Source organism: Saccostrea cucullata, unplaced genomic scaffold, assembly GCF_032062105.1.
Source record: "Saccostrea cucullata isolate Sc308-1 unplaced genomic scaffold, CSIRO_AGI_Scuc_v1 ctg1983, whole genome shotgun sequence".
In the NCBI taxonomy this organism is placed as follows: domain Eukaryota; kingdom Metazoa; phylum Mollusca; class Bivalvia; order Ostreida; family Ostreidae; genus Saccostrea; species Saccostrea cuccullata.
This window is the reverse complement of record NW_026940601.1, coordinates 55,470-77,696: the sequence shown is the minus strand read 5'-3', so window position 1 is coordinate 77,696 and position 22,227 is coordinate 55,470. Positions and strand designations below refer to the sequence as shown.

General features: G+C 34.0%; 1 protein-coding gene across 1 annotated transcript; it reads left to right on the top strand.

The window, feature by feature from the left end:
* The first annotated feature begins 4,109 nt into the window (after positions 1-4,109).
* On the top strand, positions 4,110-11,405 carry LOC134255682 (uncharacterized). The gene has a single exon (XM_062738202.1). It carries the CDS (start codon positions 4,110-4,112, stop codon positions 11,403-11,405), a length of 7,296 nt encoding a protein of 2,431 aa, XP_062594186.1.
* Positions 11,406-22,227: the final 10,822 nt, after the last annotated feature.

Sequence of the window (22,227 nt, the reverse complement as noted above, 5' to 3'; positions counted from 1 at the left end):
TTGAGTGTGGGATATGAAAACAATATCCAATGAGCTATATCCATGGGATAAAGGGGTAAACATGGGATAAATAAAGCTACCCTAGGTAATTTTAAATACATATTAGGTAGATTAAAAATTCATTGGCCCCAGACCAGCCGGCCATCAACATGACCACTCAATCCAGATAACTTAAATTTTAAATGTTTTTCATTTTAAAGATGAGTTGCACATATATGAAAAGATTTGACTACTACAGTGAAGTCGCCAATTCCGGGTCACATCAAGGTGTTTCATTAATATTTTGTAACGTCAGATTTATATTTTATGCAATATATGCATTGAAAGTACAAATAGTGAGTCATCCAAAAGTATTGATCACATGAACTGCAATTGGAGAAACTACTACAGTTTGATTTATTAATCAGCATGATCGGTGTAATTTTATTTTAGCAGTGATCATTATGATTTATTTCTGAATTTAGAACTAAATGTGTGTGATATACTTTCGTGCTATTATTGTTTATCTAGAACTCTTATGTCAGCTTTGCTGTACCGAGCAAAAAGAAAGTAGCCTGTCAACAATGCAGAAACATCGCCGACTTCAATGTGCGCGTTTCATAATTTTGTTGGTGGAATGCTCTCTTTAAGTTGATTTTTAAAATTTTGTAATTAATTACAGACAGAAAGGCAATTCTACATGACCAATGTATTTATTAAGTTTTTACGCTTTAATTTTAACAATATGGCATTAAATGCACATGAGTGACCCAGAATAGGAGACAACCCAGAATTTGCGACTCCACTGTACTTGGATTCTGATATTGTGTTTAATTATGAGAAAAATACCAGTTGTTGACAGTCATTATTGCAAAATATTGCATATAGAGAACACCATTGTCCAGATAACTTCTACAATTTTTTAAGTAGTATATATTAGACAAATCAATTGTACATATATCAGAGATTCGCATGGTACTTGCCAATTGGATTTGGAATTTTGATCATTTATGGGAAAAATACTATTTGTTGAACTTTTTCATATGTATGCAAATAGATTACATTGATTTGCTGGAATGTGACATCCAATATTTAAGGTGGTGTTATCAAATTTCATATGTTGATACATACTAATGAGAGCTATTCAACTGTATCAACATTTTTATGGCGTCGAGCGAAGCTCAAGCGTGATCTAGTGATCGGTAAGATTTACGCTACCAAATGTGTCAGTGGATGCATATGCATCAGCAATAGAAAATAGCAACAGCTGTAAAACAATTTCTTTGAAAACGCTCACAGTGAATAATAGCTTGAATATAAGATTACGTCAAATTGTATCCAATGCGCCCGAAATTTTTTCGGGGCGCATATTGTTTTTGTCCTGTCTGTTTGTCTGTCTGTTGTCAACTTTAACCTTCGCCAAAACTTTTGAACCGTAAGAGATAGAGACTTTATATTTGGTATGCATACTCCAATATTAAGTTCTTTCAAATGACATCAAGGTCAATGACCTTGTGACCTTGACTGACCTATATGCTAAAAATAGCTTTTTCAACTGTTTGTCATAACTTTTGAACCATAAGAGGTAGAAACTTCATATTTAGTATGCATACTCCACTAATTAAGTTCCTTCAAATGACATCAAGGTCAATGACCTTGTGACCTTGACTGTGACCTACGGTATATGCTAAAAATAGCTTTTTCCACTTTTTGCCATAACTTTTGAACCATAGGAGATAGGGGCTTCATATTTAGTATGCATACTCCACCAATAAAGTTCTTTCAAACAACACCAAGGTCAATGACCATGTGACCTTGACTGTGACCTATATGCTAAAAATAGCTTTTTCCACTTTTTGCCATAATTTTTGAACCATAGGAGATAGGGACTTCATATTTAGTATGCATACCCGACTAGTTAAGTTCTTACAAACAACACCAAGGTCAATGACCTTGTGACCTTGACTGTGACCTATATACTAAAAATAGCTTTTTCGAACTTTGTTGACGCCGGGCGCATAGTGTTTCACAAACACATCTTGTTTGAAATTGTATTTCTTGTTCGACGCCTTTGAAGCCATTCACAGTTTTGATTTTTACCTAGACCTTTACTTTGACCTTGACCTCATTTTCTTAAATTAGTGTTAAGTTCAATTTTAAAGAAATCATCCAAGTTATTTTCATTAAACTTTATATGTTGATTAGAGTTAATCAACTGCACCAACATTTTTTTTATTTTGACCTTTCCTTGGCAACAGTTTACATCATAATGATGATTTCTTTGGCTCACCTCCACGAAGTCGAGATAAGCTTTTTGCTATACCTTTATGATGAATTGTCAGTGTTGGTATCCAGGTTAAAGTTTTAGGAGCAGGTCCATTTCCAAGTAATAATAAGTGAAGACTGGGCCAAACTTGCACAAGTGACACATCTAGATATGGACACTACCACACTTGCTTTGGATGCTGGATCTGACCTAGTTTTTCCAGATGAAAGACCAGGTCAAACTTTTTGGATTCCCATGTAACTTTAAGCCTACCTGGACCAAACTTTAAACACCTAAGGATGAATTATACTACCACACTTGCTTCAGATGATAAAATCTGCCTAGGGTTTTCAAGATAAATGACCAGGTTAAATTTTTTGGAGCAGGTACCTAACTATTGGCCCTACCTGGACCAAAATTGTATGGGTGATGCTTCTATTACACATGCTGATAGGTTTTAGTGAGAGTTGTTCAATAGCTTAAAAAAACTTTTGACCCTGCACTTTTCTGTGACCTTGAGCTCAATTTTCTTTAATTTGCATTTCACTTAGTTTTAAAATATATTTATGTAAGTTTATGCACTTGTTCATGATTTGATGAGATTTTATTATCTATGCATGTATCATTATACCCCCTGCAAACGAAGTTTGGGGGTATATATATAGGAATCAGCTTGTCTGTTTGTCTGTCTGTGCAAACGTGACCGGTCCATATCATTTATACAGAGGAACATTGGAATCAACTACTTCATGCAAAGATTGGTCATGACCTTTTGGTGTGTCATGACCTTAACCTAAGGTCATCTGTGAAAGTTCAAGGTCACTGAACGAAAATTTCATAATTCATGTTTGGTATATATCTTTATCATAGAAAAACTCAAATCTACAACTTACCACAAAGCTGGCTCATGACCTTAGGGTGTTATGACCTTGAGCCAAGGTCATTTAAGGTTAAGGTTATTGAAAGAAAAAAAATTCATAATCCGTATACAGTCCATACCTTGCTTATGGATAAACTTGGTAAGTTCCAATTTCACACATAGATTCCTCAATGACATGACTTCGACGCAACATCATCTCTGCAAGTTCAAGGTCACCGAAAAAATTTATGTATGGTACAAATGGTAAGTTCCTGATTTACAAAAAGATTTCATATGTCTTGAGGGTAAGTCATGACCTTGACCCACGGTCATTTGTGCAAGTTTAAGGGCAATGAAAGAAAAAAGTTCATAATTTGTGCCTGGTTCATATCTTTCATATGGATAATCTTTGAGGGATCCTCATTTACACAAAGATTGCTTAATACCAGAGGGTGTGTCATGGCTTTGAACCAAGGTCATCAATGCAAGGTCACTGACAGAAAAAAATTATAATTCTTCTCTGGTCTATATCTTTAGTCTTTATTTTTTTCATTAGGCTGCATTGGTTTATTCATAAAAAATATAATGATCAATTACATTTGCCCTTAAAATGTTTTAGCATTTCTTTCGTCTCTTAGATCTGTAAAATATTTATGATTTGGCACCTCTAAAAAAAACCACTGGGGGATCTTTTGTCCCTTTTGGACAGTTTAGTTCTACTTTTAATTCAGTTTAAACAAAACTATTTAAGATATTCTAATCAAACTTCATAATCAAATACAAATTTTAATGTTGTATTACTGATATATACTCAGCGGTGCATTCGTGTCCTATAAACGTACTTCTAGTTTAATATTTAGAACTTAAATTCACTTCTCAACTTAAGTCCTAAATCTCAACTATCTTATGTTATTTTAGAGATATAGCTAAAATACCAGGTAAGTAAGTCAGTATTCCCTAAGGAATACTGAATAATTTTTTTTAATGTTTTGTAGAAACTTGAGAATGCCACGTAAGAACTGGCGGGTTGCAGCGGCCAAGATGGGGAACCAGAGTCGTGGCAGCACTGACAGTAGACTCGTGGATACTAGCCACGTAAAAAATAGTACGAAAGACCCAACGATTAACGCAACAGTTGACGGACCTTTTAGACTCGTGGAAGCTAGCCACGTAAAAAATAGTGCTAAAGACCGGGGGGATACTGCCTCCTTAAAAAGAGTACAAGATTTGCCTTCGGGCACGAATAACAGTGCAGATTTGCCTTCGGGCGCTAGTAACATTGCAGATTTGCCTTCGGGCGCTAGAAACATTGAAAATTTGCCTTCGGGCACCAGAAACATTGAAAATTTGCCTTCGGGCGTCAGTAACATTGAAAATTTGCCTTTGGGCGCTTTGAACTCTGCCAAAATGCCTTTGTTTGTGACAAAATTATTTGGAACAATTAATCAAGCTAGTAATTTATTTCCATCTTTTTCTAGAGGTGTTCAGTGCACATGTAATGCTTTGATGTCCACCATTTTGCAAAATGCATCTACTTCAGCAGAACTTGATGAAGTGCTCTTTGCCGGGGATTATTTATTTAGAGTCAGAGTTGCAGAATTACAGTCAACTGTTCAATTTGTATCAAAAATGCTTCAATTTCAAGAACTTCCCAAGTCTGTTTTTGTTCACGATAACCAGTATGAAATAAGCTATTTTGAACAGATCTATGGAACAATGACTCACATAGATTGGGAACAGTCATGTCAAAGTAATAATTTGAAGGAAGGTGTCGAGCTGCTTTTTGCAAGATACAAACAAGGATTAATTATAGTTGGAGGAATTTGCTCAGCAATATATGTGGATGACAAGAACTGTCCTGTATTTTTTGATTCGCATTCCCATGGAGAGGACGGTCTTTCATGTGCAGATGGTAGGGCTGTTAGAATCACTTTTAGTGATATTCATCAACTTGTGGACTACATGTTTGCATTTTATCAAAGTTGCAATATTTCAATGATAAGCCAGTTTGAGATTCAACCAATGTCTATTACACAAAAAACAAGTGTGTCCAATTCAGGAAGCCAAAGACTTGCTTTAATGGATAGGTACTTTGAGTTCCAAGAGAACATGTCAAGAAAGTGTATCATTTCTGAATCATCACAAGGAAATCGAAATGAATATATGAGAAATTATATGCGAAAAAGGAGAGAAAAATCACAGATAAAACAGAAGGACAGAGAAAGTAACCTCAGAAGTATGACCAAAGCAAGGCAGAGTAAAGAATTTAAAGAGAAGGAACTTGCCTCAAAGAAAATAGTCAGAGAAAATCCAGAGAGAAAGCAGAAAGACAGAGAAAGTTCTTTGAAAAGTAAAAGTAGAGCAAGACAAAGTAAAGAGTTCAGAGAGAAAGAACTTGCTTCCAAACAAAAAACCAGAGAAAATCCAGAGACAAAGCAGAAAGACAAAGAAAGTTCTTTGAAAAGTGTAAGTAAAGCAAGACAAAGTAAAGAGTTCAGAGAGAAAGAACTTGCTTCCAAACAAAAATCAAGAGATAATCCAGAGACAAAGCAGAAAGACAAAGAAAGTTCTTTGAAAAGTAAAAGTAAAGCAAGACAAAGTAAAGAGTTCAGAGAGAAAGAACTTGCTTCCAAACAAAAATCAAGAGATAATCCAGAGACAAAGCAGAAAGACAAAGAAAGTTCAGTGAAAAGTAAAAGTAAAGCAAGACAAAGTAAAGAGTTCAGAGAGAAAGAACTAGCTTCCAAACAAAAAACCAGAGAAAATCCAGAGACAAAGCAGAAAGACAAAGAACGTTCTTTGAAAAGTATAAGTAAAGCAAGACAAAGTAAAGAGTTCAGAGAGAAAGAACTTGCTTCCAAAAAAAAATCCAGAGAAAATCCAGAGACAAAGCAGAAAGACAAAGAAAGTTCTTTGAAAAGTAAAAGTAAAGCAAGACTAAATACAGAATTTTGTTCAAAAGAAAGAGAAGCAAAGAAAAGGAAAAGAGACAATGTAGAGGAGCTGGAGAAGGAACGACTATGTAAACAGCAAAGTAGAAGAAATTACCGAGATAAAGAAAGAGAAAATGAAAGAGTTTCTAAAGGTAAAAAGAGACTTGATGCAGAATTTAAAGACCATGAAAACAAATTATTGAAAAAAAGGTGTTATGGTAATTCTTTAGAAGATTGCATAGAGAAATTTCATGAACAAGTGAAATTTGGTCCAATTTATGTGTGCACATGTTGTCATCAGACTTGGTTTTTGAAAAGTGTTGTAAAGCTAGATTCAACTTGTCTAAGTGCTAGTAGTAAAAGTATCTGTACTGGATTTAGATCCGTGAATGGTATAGAATGGCTATGCTTAACCTGCTGTTCAGCTCTGAAAGATGAGAAAATTCCAAAACTTTCAGTTAAAAATGGTATGAAATGGCCTGAAAAACCTGATGCTTTAAATTTACACCCACTGGAAGAGAGATTAGTATCTCAACGGATACCTTTTATGCAAATAAGAGAATTACCAAGAGGAGGTCAGATGTCAGTCAAAGGAAATATTGTAAATGTACCAGTTGATATTCAGCCAACTGTGAATGCCCTTCCACGACAAATGGATGAGCATGTAACCATAGCTGTAAAACTGAAGAAGAGATTATCTCACAAGTCAGCATGCTTCACAGAAAATGTTCGTCCAAATGTTGTGTTAAATGCCTTACAATGGCTTATGACAAATTCTGAATTGTATAAGAATTCAGGTATAGTGATAGACCATTCGTGGAGAGATGAAATTGAAAAAAGTAATGAGGAAACAGTACAAGAACTGATAGGATCTTCAAATGATAGTGATGATCGTGAAACTGAAGGTAATGATGATGGTTTTTGTGAAGTTGCTTCAGATGACTGTATCCAGGGCAATTCTGATACACTTGTTGATGAAGCAGACATTGATACAAATAAACTTTATGTGTTTGCTCCTGGTGAAAATCAGAAACCAGTAAGTTTATTTACAGATAAAGATGCAGAATATCTCTGTTTTCCGACAATATTTTGTGGTCATCGTAGAACTGAAAGTGAGGAAAGAGTAGTTCCAGTACACTACAGTGATATTGCAAAATGGGAGTTGCGCAGTGTTGATAGACGAGCAGCACAATCTGTACCGAACATCTTTTTTAAATTGAAGAAAATTCAAATTAAGCAAGTTAGTGACAAAGTAAACTTGGCACTAAGAAGATGTAAATCAGAGGGCAAAAGAATCACTGCAGAACAAGTTTTAAATCCAGCCTCTGCAGAAAAAATTGTAAGATTAAATGAAGGGTATTATATATTCAGAACACTTAGAAATTCTCCTGCATATCTTTCATCAAAGAAAAAGGATGTATTTGCCATGATAAGGCAGTTAGGTCTTCCAACCTGGTTTATTTCTCTTTCATCAGCTGATACCAGATGGCAAGATCTTCTTAAAACACTGGCAATGCTAGATGGAAAATCCATGTCACAAGAGGAATTGGAGGCTATGAGCTGGAATGAAAAATCAAAACTAGTAAAACAAGATCCAGTGACATGTGCAAGATTCTTTGATAACAGAGTTCAACTTTTCATTAATACTGTTCTTAAGAGTCCTCACAATCCTCTGGGTGTTGTCACTGATGTGTTTCGAAGGGTTGAATTCCAAAATCGAGGATCACCACATATTCATATGCTGGTATGGACAAGTGATGCTCCAAAGCATAAGGAAAATAGCAATGAGGAAATTGAAGCTTTCGTAGATAAATATGTCACATGTGGTTTGCAGGAAAATGATTCTCAAATGAAGCAGCTCGTAGAGCTTCAAGTACATAAGCACTCAAAAACTTGCAAAAAAGGTGGTAGATCTGTATGCAGATTTGGATTTCCATTGCCACCTTTGCCCAAAACCATGCTTCTTGATCCCTTGGATGTTGATGTTGAGCATTATAGAAAGTTGTATTCTGATATTCAGAAGAAAATGAATGATTACAAAGATGGTTGCAGTTTAGACTATGAGTCCTTCTTAGAGACTGTTGTAGAAATGTGTGAGGATGAGTATATAAAATGTATTCGAGCATCCCTAAAAGGTCCCAAAGTGTTTTTGAGAAGAAGTCCATCTGAAATGAGAGTAAATTACTACAATCCATCAGTGTTGAAGGCTTGGAATGCTAACTTAGATATTCAGTTTGTACTCGATCCTTATGCCTGTGCCACGTATATTGTTGCTTACATCAGCAAATCTCAAAGAGGAATAAGTGCTATGCTTGAAAAGGCATCTCAAGAAGCTGCAGAAGGAAATATGGATCTTAAGCGACAAGTTCGACATATTGGAAACAAGTTCTTGAACTTTGTTGAGGTCAGTGCACAAGAGGCAAGTTACTTGATCCTGCAGATGCCACTTACACAAGCAAGTAGAGAGGTTGTTTTTATAAATACCTCACCACCTGAAGACAGAGTTTTCTTACTCAAACATCAAGATGAATTGAATGAGTTACCAAAAGACTCGACTGACATTAAGTCGGATGGTATGATACAGAGATATGCAAGAAGGCCAAAGCAACTAGAAAATTGGTGCTTAGCTGATGTTGTTTCTGAGTTGGAAGTCACTTTTCCGAAAGAAATGGAAAAAGATGTGCAAGAGGAAGTGAATGATGATGACCCTGAAGAAGATGCTCAAGAGAACATCTTTTCTGATCAGGATGTTATTGTTCATTTGAAAAATGGGATTAAGATCAGAAGACGAAAAAACAAACGGGTTATTAGATACGTAGGGTACAGCCAAAAAACAAATTCTGAACAGTATTACAGAGAAAGAATTCTTCTCTTTCTGCCTTGGAGAAATGAGAATACTGATCTTTTTGGTAGTTGTCAAACTTATGAACAGCATTACATGCAAAAAGCAAGTATAATACAAATGAAGCAAAGGCAGTATGAGCATTTTGTGGATGAATTAGAACAAGCTCGACTTCAAGCTGAAGAAGATCTTGATGATCTGGAGACAGTAGCACCAAATACAGAGCATGCTGAGGCAGAAGATGCAGAGATAGGTTCTGAACCATCTGAGGAATTTGTTCATTTTGATCCTGATACAGTTCAACATAGAGATTTTGATATAGGTCCAGACCTGGGTTTGTCCTCAAAAGTATCTGAAACAGAAATGAGTGCTGTCCGTATTCCTGATGAGCAGTATTATAAACTTTTGCAATCACTGAATACAAAGCAGAGAGAATTTTACAATCATGTGACAAACTGGATTCAAAACAGAGATGAACCATTATATGCTTTTCTTACTGGTGGAGCAGGTGCAGGAAAATCTGTGGTTATTGATGCCATTTTTCAAACATTACACAGAATACTTTACTCAAAAGAAGGAGAAAATCCGGATGATATTAGAATATTACTGTGTGCTCACACTGGCAAAGCTGCATACAACATCAAAGGGACTACTATTGCATCAGCATTTCACAGGAAAATGTATCAAACACAGCAGCACATGGGTGCAGATGAATTGAACTCATTTAGGACAAAGTACCGGAATTTGTCAGTTGTGATAATAGATGAAATTTCAATGGTTGGAAATAATATGCTGACATTTATAAATGCTAGACTCCAACAACTTACTGGTAGAAAACAAGACTTTGGTGGCATTAGTATCATAGCCGTAGGTGATTTATATCAGTTACCACCTGTTGGAGACAAGTGGATTTTCAAAGACCTTTCTAATCCTGGTCAAAGTTTAGCAAAAAATTTGTGGCATGAGCATTTTCATATGCATGAATTATCTGAAATTATGAGACAAAAGGATGACCTCAGATTTGCTGAAATGTTGAATAGACTTCGTGAAAACAAGATGACAGATGAAGACAAAGAACTTATTTCTCAACGCATCATTAGGCAAGACTCAGAAAACTATCCTAAACAGGCTCCTCATCTGTTTATTGAGAACAAGTTTGTTGATTGTTTTAATAACAATTTAATAGAGAACCTGTCGACAGTTAAGGTAAATGTAAGAGCAGACACAGATGTGTTATCACAGACAAAACTTGCTGCATCAGTGAAATTGAAACTAGTTCAAAATTTGCCAGAAAACCCAGCATCTACTGGTCAATTAAGAACAAATCTTGTTATTGCTGTGGATATGCTGTATGACATATCAGTGAATCTTGATGTTACAGATGGATTGACAAATGGTGCTTCATGTGTTGTGAAATACATTGAATATAGACAATCACAATTAAGACCTGCCATAGTATGGGTTCTGTTTGCTGAATCAAGTATAGGTATTTCAAGAAGACATCAATACAACCATTTGTTCAGCACAAATGTGAACACAACATGGACTCCCATATTTGAAGCTAAAAGAACATTTGTTTATAACAGGAAGACATATGAGAGAGTTCAGTTTCCCCTGCAACCATCTGCTGGAAAAACAATACACAAAGCACAAGGAGCAACTCTTTCAAAGGCAGTAATCAGCTTAGCACAGACAAAGCAGCGCAAAATTCCTCATATACATTATGTTGCACTCTCAAGAGTAAGGTCACTTGATGGTCTGTTCATTCTGGATTTCAATGAAAAAAGTCTCTCAAAAGATGATACTGTTGATAAAGAGATGGAAAGATTGCGAGAAAATAGATTGCAACTCTGTTACACGCCACTTTACTCGGTATGTAAAGACGTAAAATTTTTGTTCAACAATGCCAGATCTCTACACAAACACTTTCTTGATATAAAATCAGAACCAAGTGTTTTGGCTGCAGATGTTATTGGTATAGCTGAATCTTGGCTTTCGGAATTAGATTCTGATGAAGACTATACTTTAGAAGGTTTTACAATGTTCAGGAATGATGCAAGATCTTCCCAGAGCAGACCACATCATGGTATTGTCATATATCTGAGAAATCAATTACAGTGTGTTTCATACAACTCATTTACTTCCAAATCGGTTGAATTTTCCATCATTTCGATTATGCCGTCCAATACTCCAGTACAGTGTGTAGTTTTATACAAGCAGCCTTCTTGTACTCTTCAACTCTTTTACGATACCTTGACAAACAGGTTGCTCCCCTTCATTGACAAAGATAGAAAGACTGTGATAATGGGAGATTTTAATTTGGATTTAAGTACAGGTCAATACGCACATTTCCTGAACTTTATGAAAGAAAAAATTGGTTGTGTGGAAATCATTAACAAGGTAACCACAAAGAATAAGACACAGTTAGACCTAATATTTACCAACTTTACTGATTTAGAAACAGATGTTCTTCAGGCTTATTGGTCTGACCATAATATGATTTATTGTGCTGCAGATTTGACTTAAGCAAGCTAGCTATTCTATGACAGAACTGCATTTTAATTACAATGTATAGTATTATAAACCCTCCTGATCATAAAACAGGCAGTATGTAAATATTTAGTTTCCAATGGAAGCTAAATATTTACAAACTGCCAAGAGTGGTTGGACAAAACAAGGGTTGCCACTCATCAACTGCCTTATTTGTCCCAATAACTTTCAATATGTTTCTTATATATAAATGTATTTAAAATCGCATTGATTAAATTACTTACTTGCTATTTGGAAGTTATTGGGACAAAAAAGATTTAGAGTTATAATGCCCATGAGATGAAATTATTTATCCAGTAGTTTATTTATAGTTTGTACTGTCTACTTATCTATTCATTATCTTTAATTTATGTATTGTATTGTTCATCCACAATTTAAAATCAACAACAGATTGAAAAACTGTTACAGTTGGTATAGGAGGTAATTTTATTAACTTACTAATTGCAAATTCACATGTTAACAGTTCTGTAATAATCTAATTAATATATACATGTACTACAAGTGAAATATTGTGTTCCTATAAAGATTTTGAATAAGAATGATATACTATTATTTGAAAAGTTAATAATGTACACTCAGGTATGTCTGCAAGATTTGATTGATTTATAATTATTGTTTCTTTATAGCATGTCTTCTGTTGTGGCCACACATATTGATTCCATTAAGTCTGGATAAAATTACAATTGATCAAGTATTATTTCTATCTCGTATGTTTTATTTTGTTAATTTTTACTCTTTACAATATTACATATTTTTGTGTATTTAATGTACTACATGTATCTGTTTCAGTAAAATGTATAAAGTTTAACAATTAACATTTCATCTCATGGGCATTTAAATCCTCAATTTTTGGGGTATATTAATTCTAGAATATATATTATCTTACTTTAGTAGTAGTAGATATATTACAAAGCATTCTTGTACTATACATAAGTATTTATTAGCTATATTGTACAATAATATGATTAACTCTGCAATTATTATGATATTTATGATTATGTACTTTCATATAAGTTACATTGCTTGAATTACTTTGTAAACTATATCACAAGTGACTATCAGTATATCTACATAAGACATTGTAATCATCCTGAATACTTTTCTCCTTGAAAACAAACTCTAGCTCCAGTGGACATATAAAAGGAACATTCTGTCTCTGAAAATGTGCTGTTACTTGTAAAATGTTAATCTTTTTTTTTTTGTTTTGCATAAACTTATTCATTGTGTAACATGTAAAACAATAGTGTTTTCTACATTCTGTTGTTCAAAGTCATATTTAAGAAGTCATTTGTTATTTAGTTTATAAGTTTTTTATTTATTATTTATTGCTAATACTGAAATGTTTCTCAACTCTACATGGACAATTTTTTTTTTAATTTTGATAAATGTCATATTAGAACCATATTCACCCTCACAATCATCCATATTTCTTTAAAGATGCATACCACAAACAAATTTTTTTATCTCCCACACAGAAGAGTAATTACACTGATAATTTTTCAATATTCCTTTCTATGGAAATGTAATTAAAAACTTATGGATCACTTTTATTTCTGCTTCTTTTTTTTGCCATATTTAATGTTGCTTGGCGAAACATATTTGTTGTTAAAGTAAACAAATATCACATCTAAAGTGAGAGAGGCACCTAAGATAATTGAATTTTTGAAGGAAAATCCTTAAGTACACATTCGTTATTCTGTTTCATGATCCTAAAACCTTTATGATCTTTGTATCTCATTATATGAACAACTTTTAATCTTTCTTTTCGTTTTCGGTATGTAAGGTTAAAAAAGTTGTTCTAAAAATGAATGAATGCAGCTGTTTCTGTGAAATATAAAAATATGAGTTCCAGTTGCACAATTTTTAAATTTAGATTACTAAATCACACTATATATGTAGTATTTAATGATATAGGAAATTTTTATGCAATTTTTATGTTTTCTTTTGTTTTTGCCATGCTTTGAAATGCTAAGTGCCAGAGCAAGATGGTTTAAACAATGTACTTAACGATTTCAAATATTTTTCATCTTGTTCGGTTGCATTAAATTTGTCTCTTCAATACACTTTTTATGATATTTGAAAAAGGTTAGGATAACTCAATGGTTAATTTTTTACATCTTGTGCAGATCGATGTCAATGACAGTGAAATGTATTCATAAAAATATGCCAACTTACTACAGTATAATGGACTCAAATTTGGTTTAAAAAAAAATTATCAAGTCAGATGTCGTAATATCTTTTTAATGTTGTAAGTGTCTGAAATCACCTACATGAAGCAACACTTTTAGAAGGTAAGTAGTGTGGGAAGAAGGGGTCAATGGCCAGCCCGTAAAGGGAGGTAAACCTGCTTCTTTCAGATGGTATATAAATAAAAGTGATAATTGCTTTGAATATTGTTTTATGGTAAAATTTCAGACATTTGCAAAACGTTTTTACCTATCAAGTATTTTTAGCTTTCAAAACTAAACAAAATAATTTAGATCATAACACTTTATGAAATGGTTAACACATTGCTTTTGGACAAAACTATTGAATGCAGATTGAAATTATGACATGATGATATATGTGATTTTTGTACAATGATTAATATGTCACCAAATAGATACTATATTATATATATGCACATAAATATATTGTATGATTCAAGATTAAGATGTTTTATTGCAAACTGCTGATATGATCAAGAACTTGTTTGATTAATTATAACCATCTTTATAGTTTACTTGTAGTTCATTATATACTGAATAATTTAAACCTCAATAAATCTGATATAATCTGATATAATTTGTTTTGTATGTGACCAGGTTTATTGCATGGGGTTTATAGGAATAAGAAGGAAAGGATCAATTTGCAGTATATCATGGATCACATATCTCAGTTTATTTTTAAAAGAATGCATATTTGAATTGCACAAAGCACATACAGATATAAAATAAATTCATCACTTCAAACGGAGATTAAAGTTTTTTTCAAATGCATAGGTATTATGACCAAGGGTCATTAATTCAGAATTGTGAATTTCAAGGCCCCTGGGTCATGTGGGTCAAGGGTAACATAGCGGAGAGGGGGTCTAATTATATACTGACAATGAATTACTGCCTTCAAACATTTATGATCAGCAAGGGTGCCTTTTCCAAATTTGTGCAATGTGTGAACCTAGGGTCAGGGGTTCCTGTGGGTCGGGGCACTACTGATTATTGCTGAATATTACTGATTTGTTGAAATGCATTTTTTCTCTGCTCTGCCTATGGGTATTAGGTAACTAAACTAAGCATGCTAAGTGTTATGATGAGCAATGGTGCCTCTTTCAAAACTGTGTATGCCATAGCCTCTGGTTTAAAATATCAACCAAAGTCAATGGTTGGAAAGTTGCTTGATGCTCAGGTGACCTATAAGGCCCATGGGCCTCTTGTAAAATTCAAGATTTTGATACACATACCTAGACTCAAATTCTTCTCCTCAAGTTCATTTTGTATGTCATTCCAAAACATTTGGAATTCCGAAAAGTTCCTTGATGAATCTTTCTGTTTAGATTGTTGTTGTAACTAGGGGTCTGAAAACAATGTTAACCTATATAATGGATACTTTAAAAATAAAATCAAAAACGGGGGGAAAATGTTGGGAAGTTGCTTCTCCTGATTGTTATTCGCTACGTTCAATTTCCTCCAGTTTCTCATCGCGCTCTTCTGATTCCTTCCGATGAGTATCCTGATCGATATAAACTTTCCTGAAGTGGGACTAAACACATCAAAGATCGATATGCTTTCTTTTTCAGTGGCAAATTTAGATCACAACACACATCATAATAAAAATAAATTTGTCTATATATCAGAGCATTGTCTCCGTCGTTGATCAGTGATTTTCTGAGTGAAAAATGTCTCATCCCCTTGCAAATTTATATTTTGAATGACAGTGATCCGATATGCCCTTGTTAATAACCTAAAATACAGAAATTAATCTTTAATACTTAATTAAATATTGTTGGTATATGTTAAAACAAAAACACCATAAAAATCTTTCAAAAGCAATCATTATGCCGCTTGTCTAGACTCAAATTTACTCTAATTGTATTTAAGGAAAACAAGGAAGGATATGGAAATAACGAACAGTATTCAATCTCAACGTCCATTAAACAAACATACAAAATAAGAGCAGAGCAAACACGGACCCCCGAAACATCAGAGGTGGGATCAGGTGCCATGGACAAAATTGCAACAGATATATTTTATACTGACACTCATCAATATTTGCATTTTGGATCTTCACACCCGCGAAACATCAAAAGAGCAATACCTTACTACCTACCCCAAAGAATATGCACAATAGTAAGTGAGGAGGAAACCAGAAATCAACGTCTGGATGAATTGAAAATATATCTCACAGATTAACATTATCCTCTAAGCTTAATCAACGACGGAATTAGAAAAGTAAAGGAATTAGACATAGAAGAATTAATTAATCCAACTCCTAATGATAAGGAAAATATTCAAATATTACCACTGATCACAAGTAACAATCCTAAAAACCCAAATATAACACCTATCGTTCAAAATCTGAACGAAATTCTCAAAACGGATAAAGAAATGTCAAATGTTCTTTCAAAATTCAAATCTATAAACAGCAAAAGGAGGCCCAAAAACCTCAGAAGAATACTCTGTCCTTCCAAAATAACGAAATCTATATATACTTATACATGCAAATTATTTTTAAGGATACATGTAGAGACATATAAAAGGGGCTAGTGATCATACCAGAGCAAATATTCATTACTTTTTTTTTAGGGATGTCAAAATATATATTTTCCTTAGTCGAACATTCGATTGCATTATTCGAACGACAGTCGACTATTCGGAACATTTTTTCATAATGAAATCTTTATTTTCGTTTTACTTTTGTTTGCATATAGACTATGCAAGAGTTATCCTTCTTTGTTGTATGCATTACGTATGCTTTTGACAGATATTCACAGGAACGAGACTTGTAGCTAAATTATGTTTACATGAAATTATATTTATTTAGTTTTAATATGCATCAAAAACTACCAGCAAGTATTTTTTAAACTCATTTAAATAAAATACGATAAACACAGCATCTACACATCAGGTACCCGTGTGACATTGTTAATACCGCGATTACCGTAACTTTAAAACAACATGCCCTAGCTTACAACACTACAATGTATGCGTGTTTTTATAAAAGTAATTATCAAATTATCAAAACGTGTCTCGGCTACCGTATGTGAACCTTTGAACATTACTGAAATAACAATATTAATATGGATACATGTAATGTAATGACTAAATAACTTTGTGTTTTTATTATAATTTTAGAAACAAAACCCAGCACAGTGATTCATAATTTATCTGAAAAACAATTGTTATTGACAATTATCAGATTATAGAAGAACATTTAATACGCATTTATACATTGATAATGAAAAGTCAATAGTTTTTGTTCAGGAAAATAATTTTGTCAACAATTTAAATTTGTAATCAAGAGTTACTGCTCTTTTTTTATCGTATTTTATTTAGTCGATAGTCGGTCGCATTATTCGATAGTCGGTCCTTTCGACTGACAGTCGAATAGTCGACTATTCGTTGACATCCCTACTTTTTTTCTTTTATAACATTTTTTGCTCCTTCCTCAACAGCATCACGTTATATTACGCCAAAAACACACGGTTACGACGTCACTTTATCTACCAGTAAGAAAAAGTTATAAAAAGCAGTCATTTAAAACTTATATTATTTTCAAGCCGTGTTTTTTTTTTAATTTTGTGGAGTGTTTTGAAGTGAAAAAGAAACCAAAATGCTTCGAAACAGCAAATTATTTCATTTTACTGTGATGAGCGAAATACTAGCATGTATTGTGCAACACAATCGACAATCTTTTCCCCCTTAAAACAAGATTACTTAACCTTTTTTAAGTGGTCCCTTTAAATTGAGTATTATGATTATAGAGACAAAATTTAAGTTTACAAACTTTCTATACATATTTATAACTTACATCACTGCGGCCTGTCCTCTCCACATAAGTGCACATTTTTTGGATGAATTTTCTTTATATTGGCACTCTTCTCGTAGTTTCCTCGACAGTTTTACAGTTCAACGAATGAAGTATGTTAAGAGTATTCATGTCTGGAATTGTGGTTAAGCTCAATGAGCATTGCTTCCGTTGGCGTGAGGTTCTTGTAAATATCAATGCACACCTTCTGAATGCTTCCTTTCCATTTCATCTAATTTCGAAGGGCTTGCCGCGTGTTGTTTCCGCCCCAAACCTCAATGTGGGGGAATCAATTTTCTTTCACTTCATCCAATGAGGCCTCTTTTGAATTAACGTGTCCAATCAGAATGGAAAACACTTGCGGGGTGACAATTAGTTGTTTTTCCAGTTCTTTGACGTGGAATTGGTCTTGATCTCGTAATTTTCTAGCGGGTGTAGAACTTTTCGAAATGCAGTACAGCAAACGGTCGTTGTTCCAATTATGAAATTAAACGTCCAGGTATTTAATTCTTCTTTTAATCTAAAAGAAATTGAAGTTAAAGCATTTTTTTTTTGTTTACTGCATATTACTTGTAATTTTTCATTAAAATATATAGAAATAAACATTTTATAGCAATAGTTGTGATTACTCTGAATTGCTCCAGGCATAAATAAGCAGCCTCTGTCGGCACCCTAACGATGTCATAGATTGGTAGAGCTGTCGCTCTGCTATAACAACGTCAACCAAATTGCAGATTGGAACAAGCAGGTTTCTTCCTATAAAGTGGGGATGCTAATAAAAAAAATTTGTAGACACCTCTTTGGATTTTTGAAGAATTATGTAAAGGTTTAAAAGTTCAAACAATACGAATAAAATTGAGAAAAAACACGTATATGCAAGAAAATTTTTGTTTTTAGAAAATACTTTAAAGTAAAAACAATAGTTTTTACCTATTTTTAAAGTAGAGAAAATATGCTCTATGAATAGATCATACTTTCACTAAAAGTTAATCAGGAAGAAGATGTCAGTCATTGGGAAAATCGGCAATTGTTTTGGGAAATTACGCAATTTTCAAGTCATGTTTGTCTGTTTTAACGTATAATCTACTGAATACTGACACAAAAACTACTTTTATAATTTAAAAGTGGACAAAATTTCCCAAAAAATTAAATATAGTTTATTTACCTTTATGCTAACATTAAAGAGATACTGCGATCTTATTTTTACGAAGTCGTGTTTTAACGCTCCATCAGTCAATTTGACTGGTATGGACGTGATCAAAGAGATTTAGGTGATTCCAACTGTGGAAAACTAGCATTTGTGGAAAATATGTCAACACTCCCTTAGTTAGGGCTGTCTCTCTGTCAGTGATGAAGGGAATTTTCTTTGACTTTAAAAAAGGAACCCTGTCTGACAGGAATACAAATTGTCTGTTGTGGCTTTTTAGGTCACCTGAGTAAACTCAGGTGACCTATTGCTATCCGTTTTCGTCCGTCGTCGTGCGTCGTCCGTTAACATTTGAACATTTTCAGCTTCTTCTCTGCAACCACTGAATCAATTTTAACCAAATTTGGCACAAAGCATCTATGGGTGAAGGGGAACAAAAAATTGAGAATTTCATCATCCTTGCCCCCCTGGGAGGTGGGGCCAAAACCACTAAAATTAATGCAATCTTTAAAAATTTTCTTCTTTACTCCTGGACATCAAGCAGTCAAACTGTTTGCATGATTGTAATCAGCAATGAGTCCTCTACAAAAATTGTGAAATTCATGGCCCTGGGGTCAGGGGTTCCAGTTCTAGGGCGGGGCTAAATAAGTAGATTTTCGTGAATAATATACATGCAAACTGTGTCTTTGTAAATGGGTCTTCTTCTACACAAAGAGTCTTCCATTTCAAAAGTGTTATAAATCACTGTTTTAACTCATCTAAAACCGATTTTCCTCTATGTCAAAGCACTCTAACTGGAGCTTAGGTAACTTGAATTAACACATTTATGACGGTTATAAGTAGTTCTAGTGATAGTCTCCTTTTTCTTATGCTGTACGTCCTTCCCAAAGCAAGAAATTTACACGGACACAAATTGCACTCTGCGCCTACTAAAATGGTCCTCCGTAAAGTTAATATATCCATCTGCTGTACATTGCGTTCATCGCATCCTTCAGCGATCTCAAAGTTCGCAGCTCCTCTTGTAAGGTGGTAGGTTGGATGTGATGATCTCTACATCATTTTTCTTTTTAGCTTGTGACGTCTTCTAGAATACATTAAAAGTGTCTTTTTTAATATTGATGAATGATAAAAGCGAATTTAACATTTAATGAAAATAATCATTGATGTATGATGAAAGTGAATTAAACAATTAATGAAAATAATTTAATCTAAAAAATACTTGTTAAAAAATACATTAAAATAGAAATTGGTTCAATTTATCAGAAAAATATGACTTAAATGCTCACCTTTATTCTGTTAAAACTGAGTCCTCCACACCCGTGAATGTCCCCTGGCGTCCTTGTGTCGGGGACATAACTGACCAAATATTTCACATTCATGTAATTTTTTTGACCATCGTTCTTTGCGGATTCTATATTCTAAATTAGAGAAATTAGCAAAGAAACAATAGAGCAGTTGTCATCTGACGTATATGAGATTAAGGATCAATTTAAACAATTTACCTGCATTATCACAACAAATGTAAACATCCACATCTGTAAAATCAGTCAGGACTATATCCTCCGCCATGGTATTTACAAGCTCATCTGAGAAATCTGGAGCCAAGTTAGCGCAATCAAGATCCTCCTCCCCTACTTGAACGTTATTGTCAGCAACGAACTTTAACCCTTTCTCTACCGGCACATTTTACATGATTTTAGAGAACTTTTGACATGGCATTCAGGGTTTTTTTAGGGGTTGTAGGGGGCCTGTATAAGGCCCCATTCCCAATGGTAAAAAGTATGTGTTTCCCCAATTTCATTGAAGAAAATTCCCCAAAGAGAATTGAAACAAACAAACCGGTTAATAAATGTTCAGACGCAGTAACATTTTAATCAAAAGTGTTGTTCCAAATAAAAATCTTGAAAAATAAGTCAAAGAAATACTTTGCAAATAAAACAAAAACTCTCTTATTTGAATTTATATAGAAAAATATTAAATATGATACTTTTCCCAATATCAACCAAATGTCGCTATTTCTCCCAATTGGAAAGGCCCAGGCCCTTGTTTTTAAGACCTAGAAAAAACCCTGCATTATTATATTATCTCTTACTATTTTATCCATGGAGAATACTAGGTATAATGCATACCATTTCGTAGGGAATTTCTTAGAGATGATATTTTATGACAATTCAGATACTCAACGATTGACCTTATAAGTAAAAATAGAGATCAAAGGTCAATTAAGTGCAAAATTTAATGGAATTATTTTATACGTTTTTATCTTCAAGCTAAATATTTACAAAGATGTATGTTGAAATAGGAAATTAAGGATATACCCACAAAAGGGCATTATACTGTACTTCAAGAAACACATAAACTTTTTTTTAGGTCACCTGAGTAACTCAGGTGACCTATTGCTATTCGTTTTCGTCCGTCGTCGTGCGTCGTGTGTCAACATTTGAACATTTTCAGCTTCTTCTCTGAAACCACTGAACCAATTTCAACCAAATTTGGTATACAGCATCTATGAATGGAGGGGAACAAAAATTGTGAATTACTTGGTCCCCGCCCCCCTGGGGCCTGAGGGGTGGGGCCAAAACCACTTAAATTATTGCAATCTTTAGAAATCTTCTTCTTTACTCCTGGACAACAAGCAGGCAAACTGTTGGCATGAATGTAATGAGCATTGAGTCCTCTACCAAAACTGTGAAATTCATGGCCCCAGGGTCAGGGGTTCTAGTGCTAGGGCGGGGCTCAATAGATTATATAGTGAAAATGCATTATTTCTTTGAAAATCTTCTTCTCTGCTCCTGGATATTAAATAAACTAACTTAGCACATAGTTATGTTGAGCAAGAGTGCCTCTTCCAGATTTGTGAATTTTATGGCCCCAGGGTCAGGGGTTCTGGTGATAGGATGGGGCTCTATAGATTATATAGTGAAAATGCATTATTTCTCTGAAAATCTTCTCTGCTTCTGGGTATTAAAAGACTAACTAAGCAAATAGTTATGATGAGCAAAAGTGCCTCTTCCAGATTTGTGAATTTTATGGCCCCAGGGTCACGGGTTCTGATATTAGGGCGGGGCTCTATAGATTATATAGTAAAAATGCAATATTTCTTTGAAAATCTTCTTCTCTGCTCCAAGGTATTAAATAAACCAACTTAGCAAAAAGTTATGTTGAGCAAGAGTGCCTCTATTGATTATATAGTGAAAATGCATTTATTCTTTGAAAATCTTTTTCTCTGCTCCTGGATATTAAATAAACTAATTAAGCACATAGTTATGATGAGCAAGAGTGCCTCTTCCAAAATTGTGAATTTTATTGCCCCAGGGTTAGGTGTTCTGGTGTTAGGGTGGGGCTCTATTGATTATATAGTAAAAAAACATTAATTCTTTGAAAATATTTTCCTTTGCTTCTGGGTTTTGTGCCAATGATCCAAGTATACATACATTTATGATGAAGAATGGTGCATCTAGCAAAGTGGTTTTTTTATGCCCCCAGAGTCAGAGAGGGGGGGGGGGGTACATGGTCTGAAAATAAATTAATGCTTGGAAGTCTGCTCTTTAGTATTAATCAACCATTTTATGACAACATTTTCAAAATTTTGAAATACCGGTATGTTGCCAATGGATCAGTGGTTCCTTTAGGGTGAGGTACACAACT